This window comes from Panthera tigris, chromosome D1 (genome assembly GCF_018350195.1).
Source record: "Panthera tigris isolate Pti1 chromosome D1, P.tigris_Pti1_mat1.1, whole genome shotgun sequence".
Lineage (NCBI taxonomy): Eukaryota > Metazoa > Chordata > Mammalia > Carnivora > Felidae > Panthera > Panthera tigris.
The window spans coordinates 84,691,030-84,710,713 of NC_056669.1; the positions used below are offsets into that span (position 1 = coordinate 84,691,030).

At 37.8% G+C, this 19,684-nt stretch overlaps 1 protein-coding gene across 2 annotated transcripts in view; it reads right to left on the bottom strand.

Moving 5' to 3' along the window:
* Positions 1–19,684, bottom strand: part of DCDC1 (doublecortin domain containing 1) — a 490,317-nt gene that overhangs the window by 257,898 nt on the left and 212,735 nt on the right. For both annotated transcript variants that reach the window (XM_042959037.1, XM_042959036.1), the window contains one exon: positions 792–884. In XM_042959037.1, the coding sequence (XP_042814971.1) occupies positions 792–884 (93 nt within the window). The remainder of the gene's footprint in view (positions 1–791; positions 885–19,684) is intronic.

Consider the following 19,684-nt stretch of genomic DNA (forward strand, 5'->3'; position numbering starts at 1 on the left):
AATGTCAAAAGAGAATGACATGAAAATTTAATTTTCATATATTCACATTACCTTATTCTTTAAGTTGATTATGATTTTATTTACTGACAGTGGTACATGGGAATTAGCAAATTCATGATCTCTCCTCAGAAAGAGTAAATGGCTTTGCATTCCAGGAAACTACATGAAAATCATTTTCCCCTTTTGTCTAACACCAATTTTGTATTATTATTTCATTTATGGAATATGCTGTCAACTTCACAGCATGAGCTTTGGAGAGAAGGTTTGCTTTAATAGTTCTTCATTATAATATTGCCTACAGAATCTTATGATTAGCTCATTTAAGCTTGACATTTGAAAACTACAGTTTTTCCTTGCTAGGAGATAACATTGTTAGCATTTCTAAAATTCAGAACAATAACTCCATTCCTAGAAACTCAGAAAATAAAAATAATATTTGGTACTTATTCAAAGTTTAATAAAATCTTAACCTTTTCCCTATGTTAGCATGTGTTAGTTATAATTTACAGATTCAACTTGCATGTAATAATTTCCTAATTTAGGAAATTTATGAGAAAGTTGTCAGAAGTATTTTCAAAAAATTACAATATTTATTCTTTCAACCATATAATTATTTTTCAAGTTGCCTAGCTCAATAAAATGCTTCCAGTTTTGACCAATTTTTTTTCCCATTTTGTTGCTATCAGATAACTATAGCTGGTTCACTATCAGAACCAAGTAAAATATGTCTTAATTTTAAAATGAGCACTCATTATAGTTTTGTCATACAGCTTAAAAAGTAAGTTACTTACTTCTTCTTGTGCCTTATGGTGTTCCTTTGCTGTTATTGAAAGAATTACTTTTTTGGTAATTTTCTCTTTCTGTTCATCTATAGCCAGGTTCAACTAGGAAAAAATAAATAAATCACATGAAAACAGGCACCTACTGACACCTAACTGCAACATTTATTCAAACAACCAATTTAATATAATCATGGAAGGTAATTTCAAACTAATTTGGCCCATACTTATATGAAAATGAACCCCATTTAGATTAAGTTGAAAGTTCATTTTTATATTTAAAACATTTAACACTGAATCTTTCACTTCCATTTTTATTGTTTTTAAGTTTACTAAAATATGATTTGGGAGAGGATCCTTAATTGCAGACATTTGATGAATACTTTTTAAAAGTATTTTATCAAAATGAGCATAGCAATTTTTTTATTAGGCTGATAGTTTCCTATTACAATTTTTCATTGCCAGTAGGGAATAAATTGGCTGCTGTTAGATCAGAATAAAAATTCAGGAACATAAACCAAAAGCAAACATCAATTCAAACACTCTAGAACAGTTCAAAATGACTTATAGTATTTCATGACAAAAAATAGTGTATCTTAAATACCTGAACAGTTACCTACAACCTGATCCACTTACAAAGGCAGATAAAGGTCTACTATTGCTGCTAACCCATATGTTATAAAAGGTGAATGTGTCCATTCTGTATTTCTTTATAAATAATCCCCATTGAAACAGAAGCTATTTTCAATGAAAGGAAAAAGCTGAACTAACACAATAATATTCACTCAGCAAACTGGTATTAATAGAAAGAAAGAAACAGCCTAATACAAAAACTTGTGAATTGGAATATTTAACAACTCTCAAGAAAGGGACTTGCCATGTTGTATCTCTTTGTTGAGGACTAAGAATGAATAATGGCCATGCTTTTGTTTTGTTTTGCTTGTTTTGTTAATGTTATTGCTTTAATTCGTGTTTCTCAATTGTATACTTGGAAAATAATGTTTGAGTTAACATGAATCTTTAATCCATACCTTGCTTCAAAACCCATATACTTGAGATAAAACAGGGGTGGGAATCAATAATACAGTTTCCTCAATCTAGTTATGGACATATGCTACAAGAATAGTATCAAAACTGTGAACTCTTCATCCAATGACAGGTAATATAGCTCAGTATATCCTAGATTCTGTCCTGGTAGAGGGGAAAAGTCCAGGAATCCTTAGGTGATTTTGATGATCACCCTAGACAAGGAGTTGACAAACATGTCTGTAAAGGGCCAGAGACTAAATACTTTAGGCTTGGGCGGTAGGGCATACAGTCTCTGTTGCAATTGCTCAATTCTGCCTTTGTAGCATGAAATAGACAACACATAAGGGAATGAATGTAGCTATGCCTCAGTAAAACTTAAAAACAGACAAAAAGTGGCAGGCTGAATTTGCTCAGCAGGCAACATTTGCTGATCCCTGTCCTAGATTGAGAACAGGTAAAAACAAGTTTGTTACCAAATAATCATCATGTAATATACAACATGATGACTACAGTTAACAATGCTGAATGGTATATCTGAAAGTTGTTAAAAGAGTAGATCCTAAGAGTTCTCATCACAAGGATAAAACACGGTGTTTTTCTTGTGTGTGTGTGTGTGTGTGTGTGTGCGCGCGCCTAATAGGATGACGGATGTTAACTAAACTTCTTGTGGTAATCATTTCACAATATATATGAAAGTCAAGTCATTATGCTGTATATCTTAAACTTATACAGTGCTCTAAGTCAATTACATGTCAATTAAACTGGAAAAAAAATCATTATGTGAAATTATTCTTAGGATCACTTTCCCCAAAGAATATTTTTTCCTGTACTGAAGTAATATAAAAACATAATGTTAAAAAAAGTCAAATATCTACCTCATGGAAGCCTGTGTGTGAGTGGTGGCACAATATAGTTGTGTCAAGTCTCCATGGCTATTTCTTAATGGGGGGATTCTCATCTCAGGGAGAGATGGGTGAAGAAGAAGGACTGGGAAATATTCACCAAACTCATCCATTTCTTATAAATTTAATTTCCAAATGCACAAACATTGAGAGCAGATCTTTTTTTGCAGGAAAGCAAAACACAACAAAAACAGAGCTACTAAACTCTTTGGTGCCCCAGCAGTAAGTCAGATTTTAATGAGGTTTCCCAGAGGCGTGACATTTAGAACTGCTTCCACATAACTCTTTAAAAGGTGGGAATTTTTTTACCTTCGAAAGCACCACAGTTGGAAAAATCACCTCATTCTAATATTCAACTTCTGAAGAAGCACTATACCAATCTACATAAGCTGAGGACTAAACCTATCAACATTATTGGAAAACATCATATGCATACCAAATAGAGAATCCAGTAAGATATTGAGAAATGAATAGTTAACAAAATATAAAGATACACACATGGGCCTTTTCTGGAAACAGACCAGCCATTCCAAAAGAGATTTTAATACAATCATCTAGAGAAAATTATTGAAAGTAAAAAGTCAAATTCAGAGAGTACATTTTCCCCATAAGGTATAAGTAATATGCAGTGCTGGGGTGCCTGGGTGGCTCAGCTCAGTCATCTGGCTCCTGATTTTGGCTCAGGTCATGATCTCATGGTTCATGAGTTCAAGCCCCGCATCAGGCTCTGCGCTGACCGTGAGGAGCCTTTTTGGAATTTCTCTCCCTCTCTCTGCCCCTCCCCTGCTCATGCTGTCTCTCTCTTTCTCTCAAAATAAATAAATAGAAACTTAAAAATTTTTTTTAAAAAATAATATGCAGTGCTAATAGCATCTTTTCTTCAAGACCCATGTCATGACAACAATCACAGGATTTTTCTCTCCTGTCACTTTGGAGGAGAAGATCTTGTTTCTTCATTATGACAAAATCGTATGCTTTTGATTTACTGTTCTCATCTAAAATGTATGAAATAATTTTTGTCAATGGGTTATATATTTCTGAGGCTAATTTTTCATATGTAGAGAGGGTAGAAACTTCAAATTAAAAATAAAAAAAGGATATTGTCCTAAGTGAAATAAGTCAGAGAAAGACAAATACCATATGATCTTATTTATATGTTTAATATTCACCCCCCTCCAAAAAAAATATTGAGCTCATAGATAGAACAGATTGCTGATTGCCAGGGGAAGGTGTGGAAGGTGGGTGAAACAAGTAAAGAGGGTCAAATGGTACACATTTCCAGCTCTAAAATAAATAAGTCATGGGGATGTAATGTATAGCATAAGAACTATAGTTAATAATACTATATTGCATATTTGAAAATTGCTTAGAGAGTAAATCTTAAAAATTCTCATTATACACACAAAAAAATTATAACATTATATGGTGACAGATGTTAACTAAACTTATTGTGGTAATTTTGCAATATATACAAATATCAAATCATTTTGTTGTACACCTGAAACTAATATAATGTTATATGTCAATTATACCTCAATAAAAAAAATAAACAGAATGATGGCTAAAATTTGTATGTAACTATGAAAAAACAAGTCTCTACCAAATAAGGCAGTGAGAAACACTTTGTTCTAACTGTATCTTACCCTTTTTAAATGTAAGAAAACATCCTTAAATATTCATTGTGTACATCAAAATCTAAAGCTAAATAGGAAGGTTTAATTTACCATTTTCGTCAGGTGTTGTTGCTAAGATTTTAAAAATATGTAACAAATATTAGCTGTCCAAAATTAGGTTAAAGTTGGTCTCATTAATATTAATGGTAACCATACTAGAACAATCAAGAGACTAGTGAAAGACAGTAGCAGAAATGGAAAAAAAAACAAGAAACATAATGTCTCTGTCAAATAAAACTGAACAGAAAATGCTTCAAAAAAAATCCTCTGGTTAGAGAAACAAGATTAAAAAGAAGTAAGTTTACCTTAGCCTGTTCAGGAATTAAGAAAAAAGTCCGCAGAACTGTACCTGAAGCAACAGGTGTCAATGAAATGATTCCCAATGACTTTTACCTTTCTGACTATATCTATTTTATATAAAACTATTAATGCTAAGGTAGCAGGCATTATATTTTCTCTAAAGCCCTAAAGGGTCATAATTTGGTAATATATAGTTCTATATAACATATATAGCCTGTTGTGACTATAATAAAAAGTGCTCTTAATTTGAGGAATTCTTCAAACATTTGCTGGTTCAGGAAGCTCAACTATGGGCATCCTAGAGAGGACAACAGATTCAAGACCTCCTTCTGGAGAAATACAGACAAAGCAGCAGTGATCTTTTGTGTGTGTCATTAACAGTACACGGCTTTTCTTGTTTTTTTTTTTAACTTCTCCCCCAAATATTTTAAAGATGTACTTTATAAAAACCATAAAGATTAAAAAGTTTTAACTGTGTAAAAGTTTTAACATGACAGTAAGATCAAATAAAATATATTTTATAGTAGAAAATAACTTTAAATAAACTCTGGAGTCCAATTATTAATACCTTTTAAAAAGGCACAGTAATCAAACAAGCTGGTATGATCTGTCTACTTAACTACATATTAACATTCTAGATAGGTGCTAACCAAAGAGCCCAACCATACTCTCAGCACTCTGAACTACAGTTCTGCACGTACTTTTCTCTGTATTCAGAACAGCTAGTGATTCAATTGTGAAGTAGATGATATGCGTTGTGTATAATGTCCTTAATAAATCAATGTAACACAACACGAAAACGGAATCTATCTTTCTATCAAAAATCTAACTTTTTGGCTGGTAAATTGATTTGATAATAAATTATTTGATCCATATATTACATGCAGATCAATATAGGAAATACAGTTTAGCATAAACAACAGGACAATCAGCGTTCATATATATTGACAAGTTTCCCAATGGTCTGTTAATATACAAAAGACTGGGACAAATTACTTATTTATATATACAAAACATGGTTATAAAGGCCAGCTGCAGGTATTTTTTTGGAAAGTGCATTTTAATAAGGTCCTATTCATTTAAGGAACAAATGGGGAAGAAGTAGTTTGCACTACAGAGTTTAGCGCAAGAGCTTTCTCTTTTTCTAACCACGAAATCAATCATTTGTCCAGACTGTGGGAGTCAGAGTTAGTTACTGAAAAGAGCTCCGTATATAAACAAGTCAATAACTCATTGTGTGTTATTGTCGAGCTGAAGAAGTCGGCTTTCAAAAAGCTGCCCCTGCTTCTCTCAGAATGAATGTCACTGTATTCAGAGACTGGGAGAGAGTCCTTTGTTTCCAGCCATTGCTGGCTGCCATTTATGTATGGGAACAGGAGGGTGGCTGCTAGGAGTGTGGGGGAAGCCACTATTTGGTATCATGGATGTCCAGGAAAAACTGAATTTTGTCAACCTAAATCATTTGTATCTGAAAATGCCTTAATGGAATTGATACAGAGTGTCCATACACACAAAAATATTTGCTCAAGAAGCAAAATGATAATGAGTCTATGCCATTTTAAAGTGAATCAGGCTGATGTTTTTGGTTTCCTACCTGTCAACAAAGATGAAGCCAAAATATAGGCAATGGTTTGAAAAGTTCAAAGTACAAAATTGATCTGGTGAACAAGTCAACATGTCAAATGAACACTATCTGTTTGGGCCATTAATATTCAGGGTTATTCTTGGAACTCTCAAAGTGTGTGTGTGTGCGTGTGTGTGTGTGTGTGTGTGTGTGTGTGTGCGCGCGCGCATGTGGGTGAACTTCTCTAAGGCATGATTTTATGTGTTCAACACTTGTGATAAGTTAAGGAAATTTGAACTATTTTTTTTACTTAAAAATTAAATACCCTTTAGAATTGAACTGAATGTAAAATTCATAAGATATAAATATTATCATAGTCTTATTTATTTCATCTTAGTATTTATTAAAAACCAACTAATTTATTTAAAATCAAACTAGGAACTGCGAAGAAGCAGCAGACCAGGATTCAGGATTTGCAATTAGATTGAGCAAACAAAAAATACATGTAGATCTGTTTAATAAATGGTCTTCATTTGGGGCCAGGGGAGATGGTCTCTAAAATCTTTAAACAAAAGCTTAGCTCTTAATTAGATAAAGTTGGAAATGTAGGTAAAGAAAGTGCTGGGAGTCTATGGCTGAATGCAACTGATCTCATTTCACCTCACAATTTAGAAAGCCACAGCATTAAATAATATAATATGCTTCCACATGCAACAACTGTGCTAGACATTTGCCACATACAACTTGGTTAATAGCAAAGTGAGATACAATTGAGGAGACAATGAAAACAATAGGAAGTGAGAAATGATGTATGCATGATGTAGATCATAATTAATTGTCAAACGGAGGTATAAACAACACAATCTACAAGTACAAAGGTCAAAAATATTATTTAAGGTGGAGATGGAAAGGCAGAAACAATGGGTAGTATCTAGCTAGGAAAATAAGTAATAATATAGGACAATGTTATTAGTAAATATTAATTAATGTTGCTAATTAGTAATTAGTTACATGATAAAATTTGTTCTAAATACAGTTAGTGAAGTGACTTGACATGGCCTCAGGAGGGAGAGGAGAGAATACAAGCTGAGTCTTGAAGGAAGACAGAGAAGGGCAAAGCTGATCCAAGCGAGTCAGCCTAAGGCAATGGTCTGACTGGAAGGAAGCTTTCATACTGGGGAACAAGAACAAAGATGGCTGGTGTGATCCCACACATAATCTATTTCTAAACTGAATTATACAGTGGAGTTTATATGTAAAATGCTAGTGTTGTGATGATGGTATAGTGACAACTTTATATCATTCAGTTCTTAGCTTTGCCTTGGTTCAGCCTCATCTTCTCAAGCTGTATACTCTTACCTCAGTTCCAGTCTTAGACATCCCTTAACTAAATCCTGACCTGGCCTCCACTTCCAGCCAGGTTGTCTCACTTAAGTCCCTTCTGTAAAGAAATTCAAGAGTGCCACTTCCAGACTTGGGGAAGAAGCAGAACCCTTAGTTCAAAACTGGCTGTGAATTCAGGCTCTGCCACAGGTTAGTTCTGAGACACAGGGCAATAGTGAGGTTTATACAGCCCAGGCCTTCTACAGCCAGGGATTCCTCTCCTGTCCTTGCTAATTCTCTGGAAAAAAAAAAAAAAAAAAAGCTGCTTTTACCATAGCCTGTATCTTCTTGAGGACAGTTTGTTTTAAGGGAGCACTTACAAAAGAAATCTTTGTATACTTAAAAACCAGCAAACAAAAACATCACCACCATTTTAAAACAGTAACACTTTAAAAGGTTTTTTAAACATTTTGTCTAAAAGGATGCAAAAGACAATTCTATTCTATATAATACTTTACCTACAATTTATTTAACATTTAATTAAAGGAACAAACTGTTTTGGGACGCTCGGGTGGCTCAGTTGGTGAAGCATCTGTCTTATGCTCAGGTCATGATCTCACGGTTTGTGAGTTTAAACCACCACCACCCTCAGGCTCTGAGTTGTCAGCTCAGAGCCTTGAGCCTGCTTTGGATTCTGAGTCTCCCTCTCTCTCTTTCCTTCCCCCGGCTCATGCTCTGTCTCTCTCTCCTTCAAAAACAAATAACCATTTAAAAAAAAATTTTTTTTTAAATAAACTGTTTTAAAAATCTCTTTTCTTTTCTGTTTTTTTTTTTTAATTAGTTATAAGCAAATTTTAGCCCTTTCACTTTCTATGGGAAAAGTGGCACTGAGTTAGCCCTGACTCACATGCCAGATTATAAACTTTCGCCCAGACATCTGTCACAACTGGAATGCCACATGACCTAAAGTGAACTCAGCTCATCCTCTCAAACTGTCTCTACTCCATTTCTTCTACTACTGCATGCAATTTTGGAGGGACCATGCTATCCAAGCCAAGGGGTGGGGGGTCCATGACCTCTTCCTACACCAATCAGCTTCTTTCTTCAAGAGATACAGTGTTAAGAAGGGAACCACAGAGAGACATCAACAGTTGGAGAGAATCTGGCCCATTAACAGCACCTTAAAGAGACATTCTTAGATCTGGATGTCTGGAGCTATTCTGGTTTTTCTACAGCCCCTTTCTTTGGTCTTTCTTTAAATTTCATTTACAACCACCTGCCATCCCATTAAATTATTTTTGCCTAAGCTATCCCGAGACAGATCCCACTGATTGAAACCCACAAACCCTGGGGCGCCTGGGTGGCTGGCTCAGTCGGTTAAGCGTCCGACTTCAGCTCAGGTCACGATCTCGTGGTCCGTGAGGTCGAGCCCCGCGTCGGGCTCTGGGCTGATGGCTCAGAGCCTGGAGCCTGCTTCTGATTCTGTTTCTCCCTCTCTCTCTGCCCCTCCCCCGTTCGTGTTCTGTCTCTCTCTGTCTCAAAAATAAACATTAAAAAAAAAAAAACCCACAAACCCTATCAGATATATTATGTATGTCCTCATCATAAATGCCTCATTACTTTAGGAGATCTGAAGGAGTCTCTGTTTCTTGCAATTCAAGGTATTCAATTCAAATGTCTTAATAATATGCCAAGTTTAAAGTCCTTCGGGTATTATAAGGGCACCTGGGGTGGCTCAGTCCGTTAAGCATATGATTCTTGGTTTTGGCTCAGGTCATGATCTCGCAGTTGGCAGGATTAAGCCCCGTGTGGGACTCTGAGATGACCATTCTGGGGCCTGTTTAGGACTCCATCTCCCCAGTCTCTCTGCCCTTCCTCTGCTTGCTTGTGTGTGTGTGTGTGTGTGTGTGTGTGTGTGTGTGTGTGTGCTCTCTCTCTCAAAATAAATAAACTTTAAAAAAATACAGTCCTTACGGTATTATAATGGGTAATGTAACAGGGGTAATGGTTTAAAAATTATCAACACACTTTTTTTTTGTCTTTCCAAGTACAAAACTGCCCCAACTACCCTAGATGTTCTTAGGATTTTTCACAATAATATCAGTTCTGACATGTATGACAAAATTGTGCAACGAAACAATATCCTTGAAAACCAGACCATTGCGTTTAGAGATGATCTGCCTCTCAAGAAAACCCTTAACTCCTCTCAGCATATAAAAAGCTAAACTTAGAAGACTCAGCCCATAAATGTCCCTTATAAATTAAGAATAATGACTGACTGCTGTTAAAGGTTTGCTAGAATTAAGAATAAGGAAGATACAATGTAGAAAAAAAAATTGGAGCATGCCATTTCCTTCTGTCCTAGAGAAAATGTAGGAAGAAGTCTCAGAAAGAGAAGAAAGTATAAAATAGCCAGAAAAATTAAGTATTAAGTCCCCCTTCTATAGGGTGTTACTTGGGGAGGAAGAAAAGTATCAGATCAATGGAAACAATTCTGGGACCAAAGGGTCTTCTGCTTCCTTCCCCTCAGTATGGACACAGGGAGGGAGCTGTCCTATAGCACTAGGACATAGTCACATCGACAAGATGACATGGTATAGGCTGCCAGAGGGAGACCTGAGGTTTAGCTTACCTGAACAACCCTTGGTTCCTATGTGTCTTAGGACTTGGAAGTAGCTACTTGGAAGTAAGCTGAGAAGTTTGCTATAGACTATGGGCATAGTGAGGGAAATATGGCTCTATAGTGAGAGTAGCACCACAGACCACTCAAGCCAAGGCCAATTAGGTGTCAGTCAGACCTTGGGGTGGGGTTCTCTAATACCAGAGGAAGTCAAGTTTAGGGTGGATCATCTACAAAGCACCACCCTAAAAAAGAGCCTGAGCCTAAAGAATGGGCCTATAAGTTCACATGTTGCAGACCAGAAAAGCATCCAGCAACTAACTGAACAAGGGATATCCTTCCACTGGCAAGCAGCTGCCATGACAATGTATATACATTCCAATGGTCCGGCTAGAAGCCAGGGGTCCCTTTCCCCAATGCCTTGAGGATATGAAAGTCACACAATCCCTTGGTCCATATACCTGAAGGAAAGAGTCTATCTGAGAGAAAGAATGACCTAAAAAAAGCTATTTAAATGATCAAATCAGACTAAGCCTTAAACTGAATCAAACATTCAGTTATTCCCGTCCCCCCAATGATCCAATGGGCAAGAGCTCAGGAAGAAAGTATCAATGTCAGAAAATAACTGAAAGTCAGGTAGTCATTTTGCACACAAATTGTGTACACACATATGAGAGAGTCTGTTGTTAGACTGAGCCAAGGAACAAAAGCGAAAACAGGATTTATAAGACACAGGATAGAAATAAAACAGTCAGACTGTACATTTGGGGAGGAAATTGATAAACTGGCACCAACCAAATTGGGTAGGCCAATCAAGGGTAGCAAAGGAACCATTTTAGTTGTTTATGAATTCTCCAAATAAACTTGAGAGTTCAGGTGACAAGAAAGTGTGGCAGGCCACTTCTGTATTGTGTCTGCTTACCCTGTCACTTCAGATACTCTAGTCCTGCACTGTTTCCAACACTAGAACATTTCATTTCTTTACACCAAGCAATAAACCCCATTTTCTGTCACTCACTAAAGTGACTATCTGAATCAGAAAATTCTTTGCAAACTGTAGTTAGGATTCTGAGGCCCAAAGAGGATAAGCCAGATAGGCCACTATCCTTACAGAAAACTGTCTGCATATGGGTTAGACTCAGTGTGATGCACTTTACATCTCCAAGAAGCATATTTCCAATCATTATTGCCTGCAGTGGTGGAGAAAATCTATCTTCATCAATCCTTTGCGGACCAGCTTTGGTCCATCTTTGTCTATGAAGTCCATTCTGGCTTCGTCCTCTCTCTCTATGCATATATGAGCTAAAATATACTACCATATACTACAGATCGTGCTACCCCCCCTTTATTTCACTCTTTTATCTAGTATATTTACTAAATTCCAATGTTGATATAATCAATGCACTATATTGGTTCTGTGATATGAATATCAATGAGATGCCTCTGTACCTTCCGAGGGCAGTAAGAATTGCAGTTCAGCAGTCCCTAATAGTTTTTCCTGGTGCCTGTCTGTCCCCGTGGCAAGGATAAAATGTTTTCATATCTTCAGTACATTCAACTATAATGGGCAGACAGCAGACATTCAATAAATACCTATGACGGATTTAGTGATGAATAAGAATCCTCAGATTCAGAATGCTTTTATTTTTCATTAGACAACTATTTCCTAAGCGATTTGTTCAGTGTTATGAAATAGGGATTTTCCAGTCAAGTAATTTTCTTAAACACTAGGTTTAATCAAGATAAGTGTGTTTCTTTATAGAATAGTACCTAAGAGCCCTTAAGATGCTAATAGATATTATTGATAACCATAAGAGCACCTCAGGGGTATCCAGCCAAATATACTTCTGGAAATGTGACAAGAGACCAACACTTCTCAAACTGGTCTTGAGAGTTGAGGATGGACCTCTAAGAGTTTACAATAGACAGTACCCAGATAGAGGTAGCATAACTCTCAGTCACCAACATAGCTCAACCTTACTTGCTGTGCTTCTCCCAAATTAATCTACAATTCTCCGATGTAATTTCTTTGTACCTTGAAAAAGATATTCTGTAATACATCTAAAAAAATAATGACCAAGACATTTCTGGGGAAAAAAGAAGAAACAGTAAGACTAATATTAAAATGTATATTAAAATCATTACAGTACTATATCACAGTGTGTAGCATAAGACGGAACTAAAAAAACAGATCAAAACAGACACAATGTGTATACTTAGGGCTTTATTACACATTAAATGCAATGTAAGTCCACTCTCTCTTAGCCACAACTCCAAAATCCAACATTCTCTGAAAACTGGATTGTTTTCGGAACTGATCAGGCAGCAAAAGCAGCAAGGACTGATTTATAAACTCTACTTCTCCCACTTAATGTGAATGTTTCACTGTGAAAATATTAAAGTGATTCATTCATTCCATGGAACTGTTTCATACCTCACTGAGGTTGTGACATAACATATGGTCAATGTACTACATTACTTTTCTAAAATCCAAAATATATCTGGCCCCAGGGTAATCAGATAAAGGACTGTGGTCTGAATTTCAAATCAACAAGGAAAGGGTGGATTGTTAAATAGGCAGCACCGGCATGGACAACTTACTAAAACTTCAGAAAATACGTCAGATCCGCTTTTTACTTTACACGCTTTTGGTGACTTCAAAATTTAAATTTAATAAGAGTACTAGAAGATAATTTCTGATTTGTAAAGTCTGAAAGGAAAATATCTCTCCAAGTCTAATATGGGTAAATTTAATTAAATCAAAGTCCTGAACTTATGTACCTCGAAAAGTAGATTTAATAAAATTGAAAAGCAACAATACACTGAGAAAATATTTGCAATGTGACAATAAGTCAATACCCCTAATAAAAGCACTTTGAGGTACACTAAAAATTATTTACTGTTGCTTTTTTTATTTAGTGATTTTACAAGTTTATATATGATGCTATGTTCACCACAAGCACAGCTACCATCTGTCCCATTATATCTCTATTACAGTATTGACTGTATTCTTTATGCTCTGCTTTTTATTCCCATGACTTACTCATTCCACAAGTGGAGGCTTGTATCTCCCATCAGCTTCACCCATCTTGCCCAAACCCTGACCCCTCTCCCCTCTGGCAACCATCAGTTTAGTTTGTTCGCTGCATTTATAGTTCTAATTCTGCTTTTAGTTTGTTTACTCATTTTTTAGATTCCATTCATGAGTGGAATCATATTGCATTTGTCTTTCTCAGTCTGACCTTAATTCACTTAGCATAATACCCTCTAGGTCCATCCATGTCAGGTAGATTAAAAAAATTATTAAGGAAAAGATAAACACCAAAGATACTAGGAGCAAAGAAAATGAACACACAATTTATAAAAGAAAAAAATACAAATGGCAAAAGAATAAATGCATAAAAAAGTTCAATATTACAACTAATAAAATAATTGAACCTAAAACAATGATCAAAAAGATTTCTAATGATAAGGATTAGTGAATTTAAGGATTAATGAATACAGGGAAAATGATACTTTCATGTATTGCTGGTGAAGACACAAATGCTACAGCATTTAGAGGCAAATTTGGCAACGTATATCAAATCTTTAAAATGTGGAGAAAACCGCCAGAGGATTAGCTGAACGGAGTCTCCGGAGCCAAGCGCAGACGAGAGGCCCACGGAAGAGGGTAGGAAGGGCTGCGAGGCGGTGCGCGCTCCACGGACTGGCGGGAGGGAGCCGGGGCGGAGGGGCGGCTCGCCGGCCAAGCGGAGCCCCCGAGTCTGGCTGGCAAAAGCGGAGGGGCCGGACGGACTGTGTTCTGACAGCAAGCGCGACTTAGCGTCTGGGAGGTCATAAGTTAACAGCTCTGCTCAGAAAGCGGGAAGGCTGGAGGACAAAGGGAGGGAGAGCTGCTGAGCCCCCGGACAGATGGCAGAGCTCAGCTTGGCGGGGAACAAAGGCGCTCGCCAGCGCCATCTCCCCCGCCCATCCCCCAGCCAAAATCCCAAAGGGAACCAGTTCCTGCCAGGGAACTTGCTCGCGCAGCGCAAACACCCAACTCTGTGCTTCTGCGGAGCCAAACCTCCGGCAGCGGATCTGACTCCCTCCCGCTGCCACAGGGCCCCTCCTGAAGTGGATCACCTAAGGAGAAGCGAGCTAAGCCTGCCCCTCCAGCCCCCGTGCACCTTGCCTACCCACCCCAGCTAATACGCCAGATCCCCAGCACCACAAGCCTGGCAGTGTGCAAGTAGCCCAGACGGGCCACGCCACCCCACGGTGAATCCCGCCCCTAGGAGAGGGGAAGAGAAGGCACACACCAGTCTGACTGTGGCCCCAGCGGTGGGCTGGGGGCAGACATCAGGTCTGACTGCGGCCCCGCCCACCAACTCCAGTTATACACCACAGCACAGGGGAAGTGCCCTGCAGGTCCTCACCACTCCAGGGACTATCCAAAATGACCAAACGGAAGAATTCCCCTCAGAAGAATCTCCAGGAAATAACAACAGCGAATGAACTGATCAAAAAGGATTTAAATAATGTAACAGAAAGTGAATTTAGAATAATAGTCATAAAATTAATCGCTGGGCTTGCAAACAGTATACAGGACAGCAGAGAATCTCTTGCTACAGAGATCAAGGGACTAAGGACCAGTCACGAGGAGCTGAAAAACGCTTTAAATGAAATGCAAAACAAAATGGAAACCACGACAGCTCGGCTTGAAGAGGCAGAGGAGAGAATAGGCGAACTAGAAGATAAAGTTATGGAGAAAGAGGAAGCTGAAAGAAAGAGAGATAAAAAAATCCAGGAGTATGAGGGGAAAATTAGAGAACTAAGTGATACACTAAAAAGAAATAATATACGCATAATTGGTATCCCAGAGGAGGAAGAGAGAGGGAAAGGTGCTGAAGGGGTACTTGAAGAAATTATAGCTGAGAACTTCCCTGAACTGGGGAAGGAAAAAGGCATTGAAATCCAAGAGGCACAGAGAACTCCCTTCAGACGTAACTTGAATCGATCTTCTGCACGACATATCATAGTGAAACTGGCAAAATACAAGGATAAAGAGAAAATTCTGAAAGCAGCAAGGGATAAACGTGCCTTCACATATAAAGGGAGACCTATAAGACTCGTGACTGATCTCTCCTTTGAAACTTGGCAGGCCAGAAAGGCTTGGCACGATATCTACAGTGTGCTAAACAGAAAAAATATGCAGCCGAGAATCCTTTATCCAGCAAGTCTGTCATTTAGAATAGAAGGAGAGATAAAGGTCTTCCCAAACAAACAAAAACTGAAGGAATTTGTCACCACGAAACCAGCCCTACAAGAGATCCTAAGGGGGATCCTGTGAGACAAAGTACCAGAGACATCACTACAAGCATAAAACATACAGACATCACAATGACTCTAAACCCGTATCTTTCTATAATAACACTGAATGTAAATGGATTAAATGCACCAACTAAAAGACATAGGGTATCAGAATGGATACAAAAACAAGACCCATGTATTTGCTGTCTACAAGAGACTCATTTTAGATCTGAGGACACCTTTAGATTGAGAGTGAGGGGATGGAGAACTATTTATCATGCTACTGGAAGCCAAAAGAAAGCTGGAGTAGCCATACTTATATCAGACAAACTTAAAGGCTGTAACAAGAGATGAAGAAGGGCATTATATAATAATCACAGGGTCTATCCATCAGGAAGAGCTAACTATTATAAATGTCTATGCGCCAAATACCGGAGCCCCCAGATATATAAAACAATTACTCATAAACATAAGCAACCTTATTGATAAGAATGTGGTCATTGCAGGGGACTTTAACACCCCACTTACAGAAATGGATAGATCATCTAGACACACAGTCAATAAAGAAACAAGGGCCCTGAATGATACATTGGATCAGATGGACTTGACAGATATATTTAGAACTCTGCATCCCAAAGCAACAGAATATACTTTCTTCTCGAGTGCACATGGAACATTCTCCAAGATAGATCATATACTGGGTCACAAAACAGCCCTTCATAAGTTTACAAGAATTGAAATTATACCATGCATACTTTCAGACCACAATGCTATGAAGCTTGAAATCAACCACAGGAAAAAGTCTGGAAAACCTCCAAAAGCATGGAGGTTAAAGAACACCCTACTAACGAATGAGTGGGTCAACCAGGCAATTAGAGAAGAAATTAAAAAATATATGGAAACAAATGAAAATGAAAATACAACAATCCAAACGCTTTGGGACGCAGCGAAGGCAGTCCTGAGAGGAAAATACATTGCAATCCAGGCCTATCTCAAGAAACAAGAAAAATCCCAAATACAAAATCTAACAGCACACCTAAAGGAAATAGAAGCAGAACAGCAAAGGCAGCCTAAACCCAGCAGAAGAAGAGAAATAATAAAGATCAGAGCAGAAATAAACAATATAGAATCTAAAAAAACGGTAGAGCAGATCAACGAAACCAAGAGTTGGTTTTTTGAAAAAATAAACAAAATTGACAAACCTCTAGCCAGGCTTCTCAAAAAGAAAAGGGAGATGACCCAAATAGATAAAATCATGAATGAAAATGGAATGATTACAACCAATCCCTCAGAGATACAAACAATTATCAGGGAATACTATGAAAAATTATATGCCAACAAATTGGACAACCTGGAAGAAATGGACAAATTCCTAAACACCCACACTCTTCCAAAACTCAATCAGGAGGAAATAGAAAGCTTGAACAGACCCATAACCAGCGAAGAAATTGAATCGGTTATCAAAAATCTCTCAACAAATAAGAGTCCAGGACCAGATGGCTTCCCAGGGGAGTTCTACCAGACGTTTAAAGCAGAGATAATACCTATCCTTCTCAAGCTATTCCAAGAAATAGAAAGGGAAGGAAAACTTCCAGACTCATTCTATGAAGCCAGTATTACTTTGATTCCTAAACCAGACAGAGACCCAGTAAAAAAAGAGAACTACAGGCCAATATCTCTGATGAATATGGATGCAAAAATTCTCAATAAGATACTAGCAAATCGAATTCAACAGCATATAAAAAGAATTATTCACCATGATCAAGTGGGATTCATTCCTGGGATGCAGGGCTGGTTCAACATTCGCAAATCGATCAACGTGATACATCACATTAACAAAAAAAAAGAGAAGAACCATATGATCCTGTCAATCGATGCAGAAAAGGCCTTTGACAAAATCCAGCACCCTTTCTTAATAAAAACCCTTGAGAAAGTTGGGATAGAAGGAACATACTTAAAGATCATAAAGGCCATTTATGAAAAGCCCACAGCTAACATCATCCTCAACGGGGAAAAACTGAGAGCTTTTTCCCTGAGATCAGGAACACGACAGGGATGCCCACTCTCACCGCTGTTGTTTAATATAGTGCTGGAAGTTCTAGCATCAGCAATCAGACAACAAAAGGAAATCAAAGGCATCAAAATTGGCAAAGATGAAGTCAAGCTTTCGCTTCTTGCAGATGACATGATATTATACATGGAAAATCCGATAGACTCCACCAAAAGTCTGCTAGAACTGATACATGAATTCAGCAAAGTTGCAGGATACAACATCAACGTGCAGAAATCAGTTGCATTCTTATACACTAACAATGAAGCAACAGAAAGACAAATGAAGAAACTGATCCCATTCACAATTGCACCAAGAAGCATAAAATACCTAGGAATAAATCTAACCAAAGATGTAAAAGATCTGTATGCTGAAAACTATAGAAAGCTTATGCAGGTAATTGAAGAAGATATAAAGAAATGGAAAGACATTCCCTGCTCATGGATTGGAAGAATAAATATTGTCAAAATGTCAATACTACCCAAAGCTATCTACACATTCAATGCAATCCCAATCAAAATTGCACCAGCATTCTTCTCGAAACTAGAACAAGCAATCCTAAAATTCATATGGAACCACAAAAGGCCCCGAATAGCCAAAGTAATTTTGAAGAAGAAGACCAAAGCAGGAGGCATCACAATCCCAGACTTTAGCCTCTACTACAAAGCTGTCATCATCAAGACAGCATGGTATTGGCATAAAAACAGACACATAGACCAATGGAATAGAATAGAAACCCCAGAACTAGACCCACAAACGTATGGCCAACTCATCTTTGACAAAGCAGGAAAGAACATCCAATGGAAAAAAGACAGTCTCTTTAACAAATGGTGCTGGGAGAACTGGACAGCAACATGCAGAAGGCTGAAACTAGACCACTTTCTCACACCATTCACAAAAATAAACTCAAAATGGATAAAGGACCTGAATGTGAGACAGGAAACCATCAAAACCTTAGAGGAGAAAGCAGGAAAAGACCTCTCTGACCTCAGCCGTAGCAATCTCTTACTCGACACATCCCCAGAGGCAAGGGAATTAAAAGCAAAAGTGAATTACTGGGACCTTATGAAGATAAAAAGCTTCTGCACAGCAAAGGAAACAACCAACAAAACTAAAAGGCAACCAACGGAATGGGAAAAGATATTTGCAAATGACACATCGGACAAAGGGCTAGTATCCAAAATCTATAAAGAGCTCATCAAACTCCACACCCGAAAAACAAATAACCCAGTGAAGAAATGGGCAGAAAACATGAATAGACACTTCTCTAAAGAAGACATCCGGATGGCCAACAGGCACATGAAAAGATGTTCAACGTCGCTCCTTATCAGGGAAATACAAATCAAAACCACACTCAGATACCACCTCACGCCAGTCAGAGTGGCCAAAATGAAGAAATCAGGGGACTATAGATGCTGGAGAGGATGTGGAGAAACAGGAACCCTCTTGCACTGTTGGTGGAAATGCAAATTGGTGCAGCCGCTCTGGAAAGCAGTGTGGAGGTTCCTCAGAAAATTAAAAATAGACCTACCCTATGACCCAGCAATAGCACTGCTAGGAATTTATCCAAGGGATACAGGAGTACTGATGCATAGGGGCACTTGTACCCCAATGTTTATAGCAGCACTCTCAACAATAGCCAAATTATGGAAAGAGCCTAAATGTCCATCAACTGATGAATGGATAAAGAAATTGTGGTTTATATACACAATGGAATACTACGTGGCAATGAGAAAAAATGAAATATGGCCTTTTGTAGCAACATGGATGGAACTGGAGAGTGTGATGCTAAGTGAAATAAGCCATACAGAGAAAGACAGATACCATATGGTTTCACTCTTATGTGGATCCTGAGAAACGTAACAGAAACCCATGGGGGAGGGGAAGGAAAAAAAAAAAAAAAAAAGAGGTTAGAGTGGGAGAGAGCCAAAGCATAAGAGACTGTTAAAAACTGAGAACAAACTGAGGGTTGATGGGGGGTGGGAGGGAGGGCAGGGTGGGTGATGGGTATTGAGGAGGGCACCTTTTGGGATGAGCACTGGGTGTTGTATGGAAACCAATTTGACAGTAAATTTCATATATTAAAAAATAAAAAAAATTAAAAAAAAAAAAAAATAAAATAAAATAAAATGTGCACAAGCAGGGGCGCCTG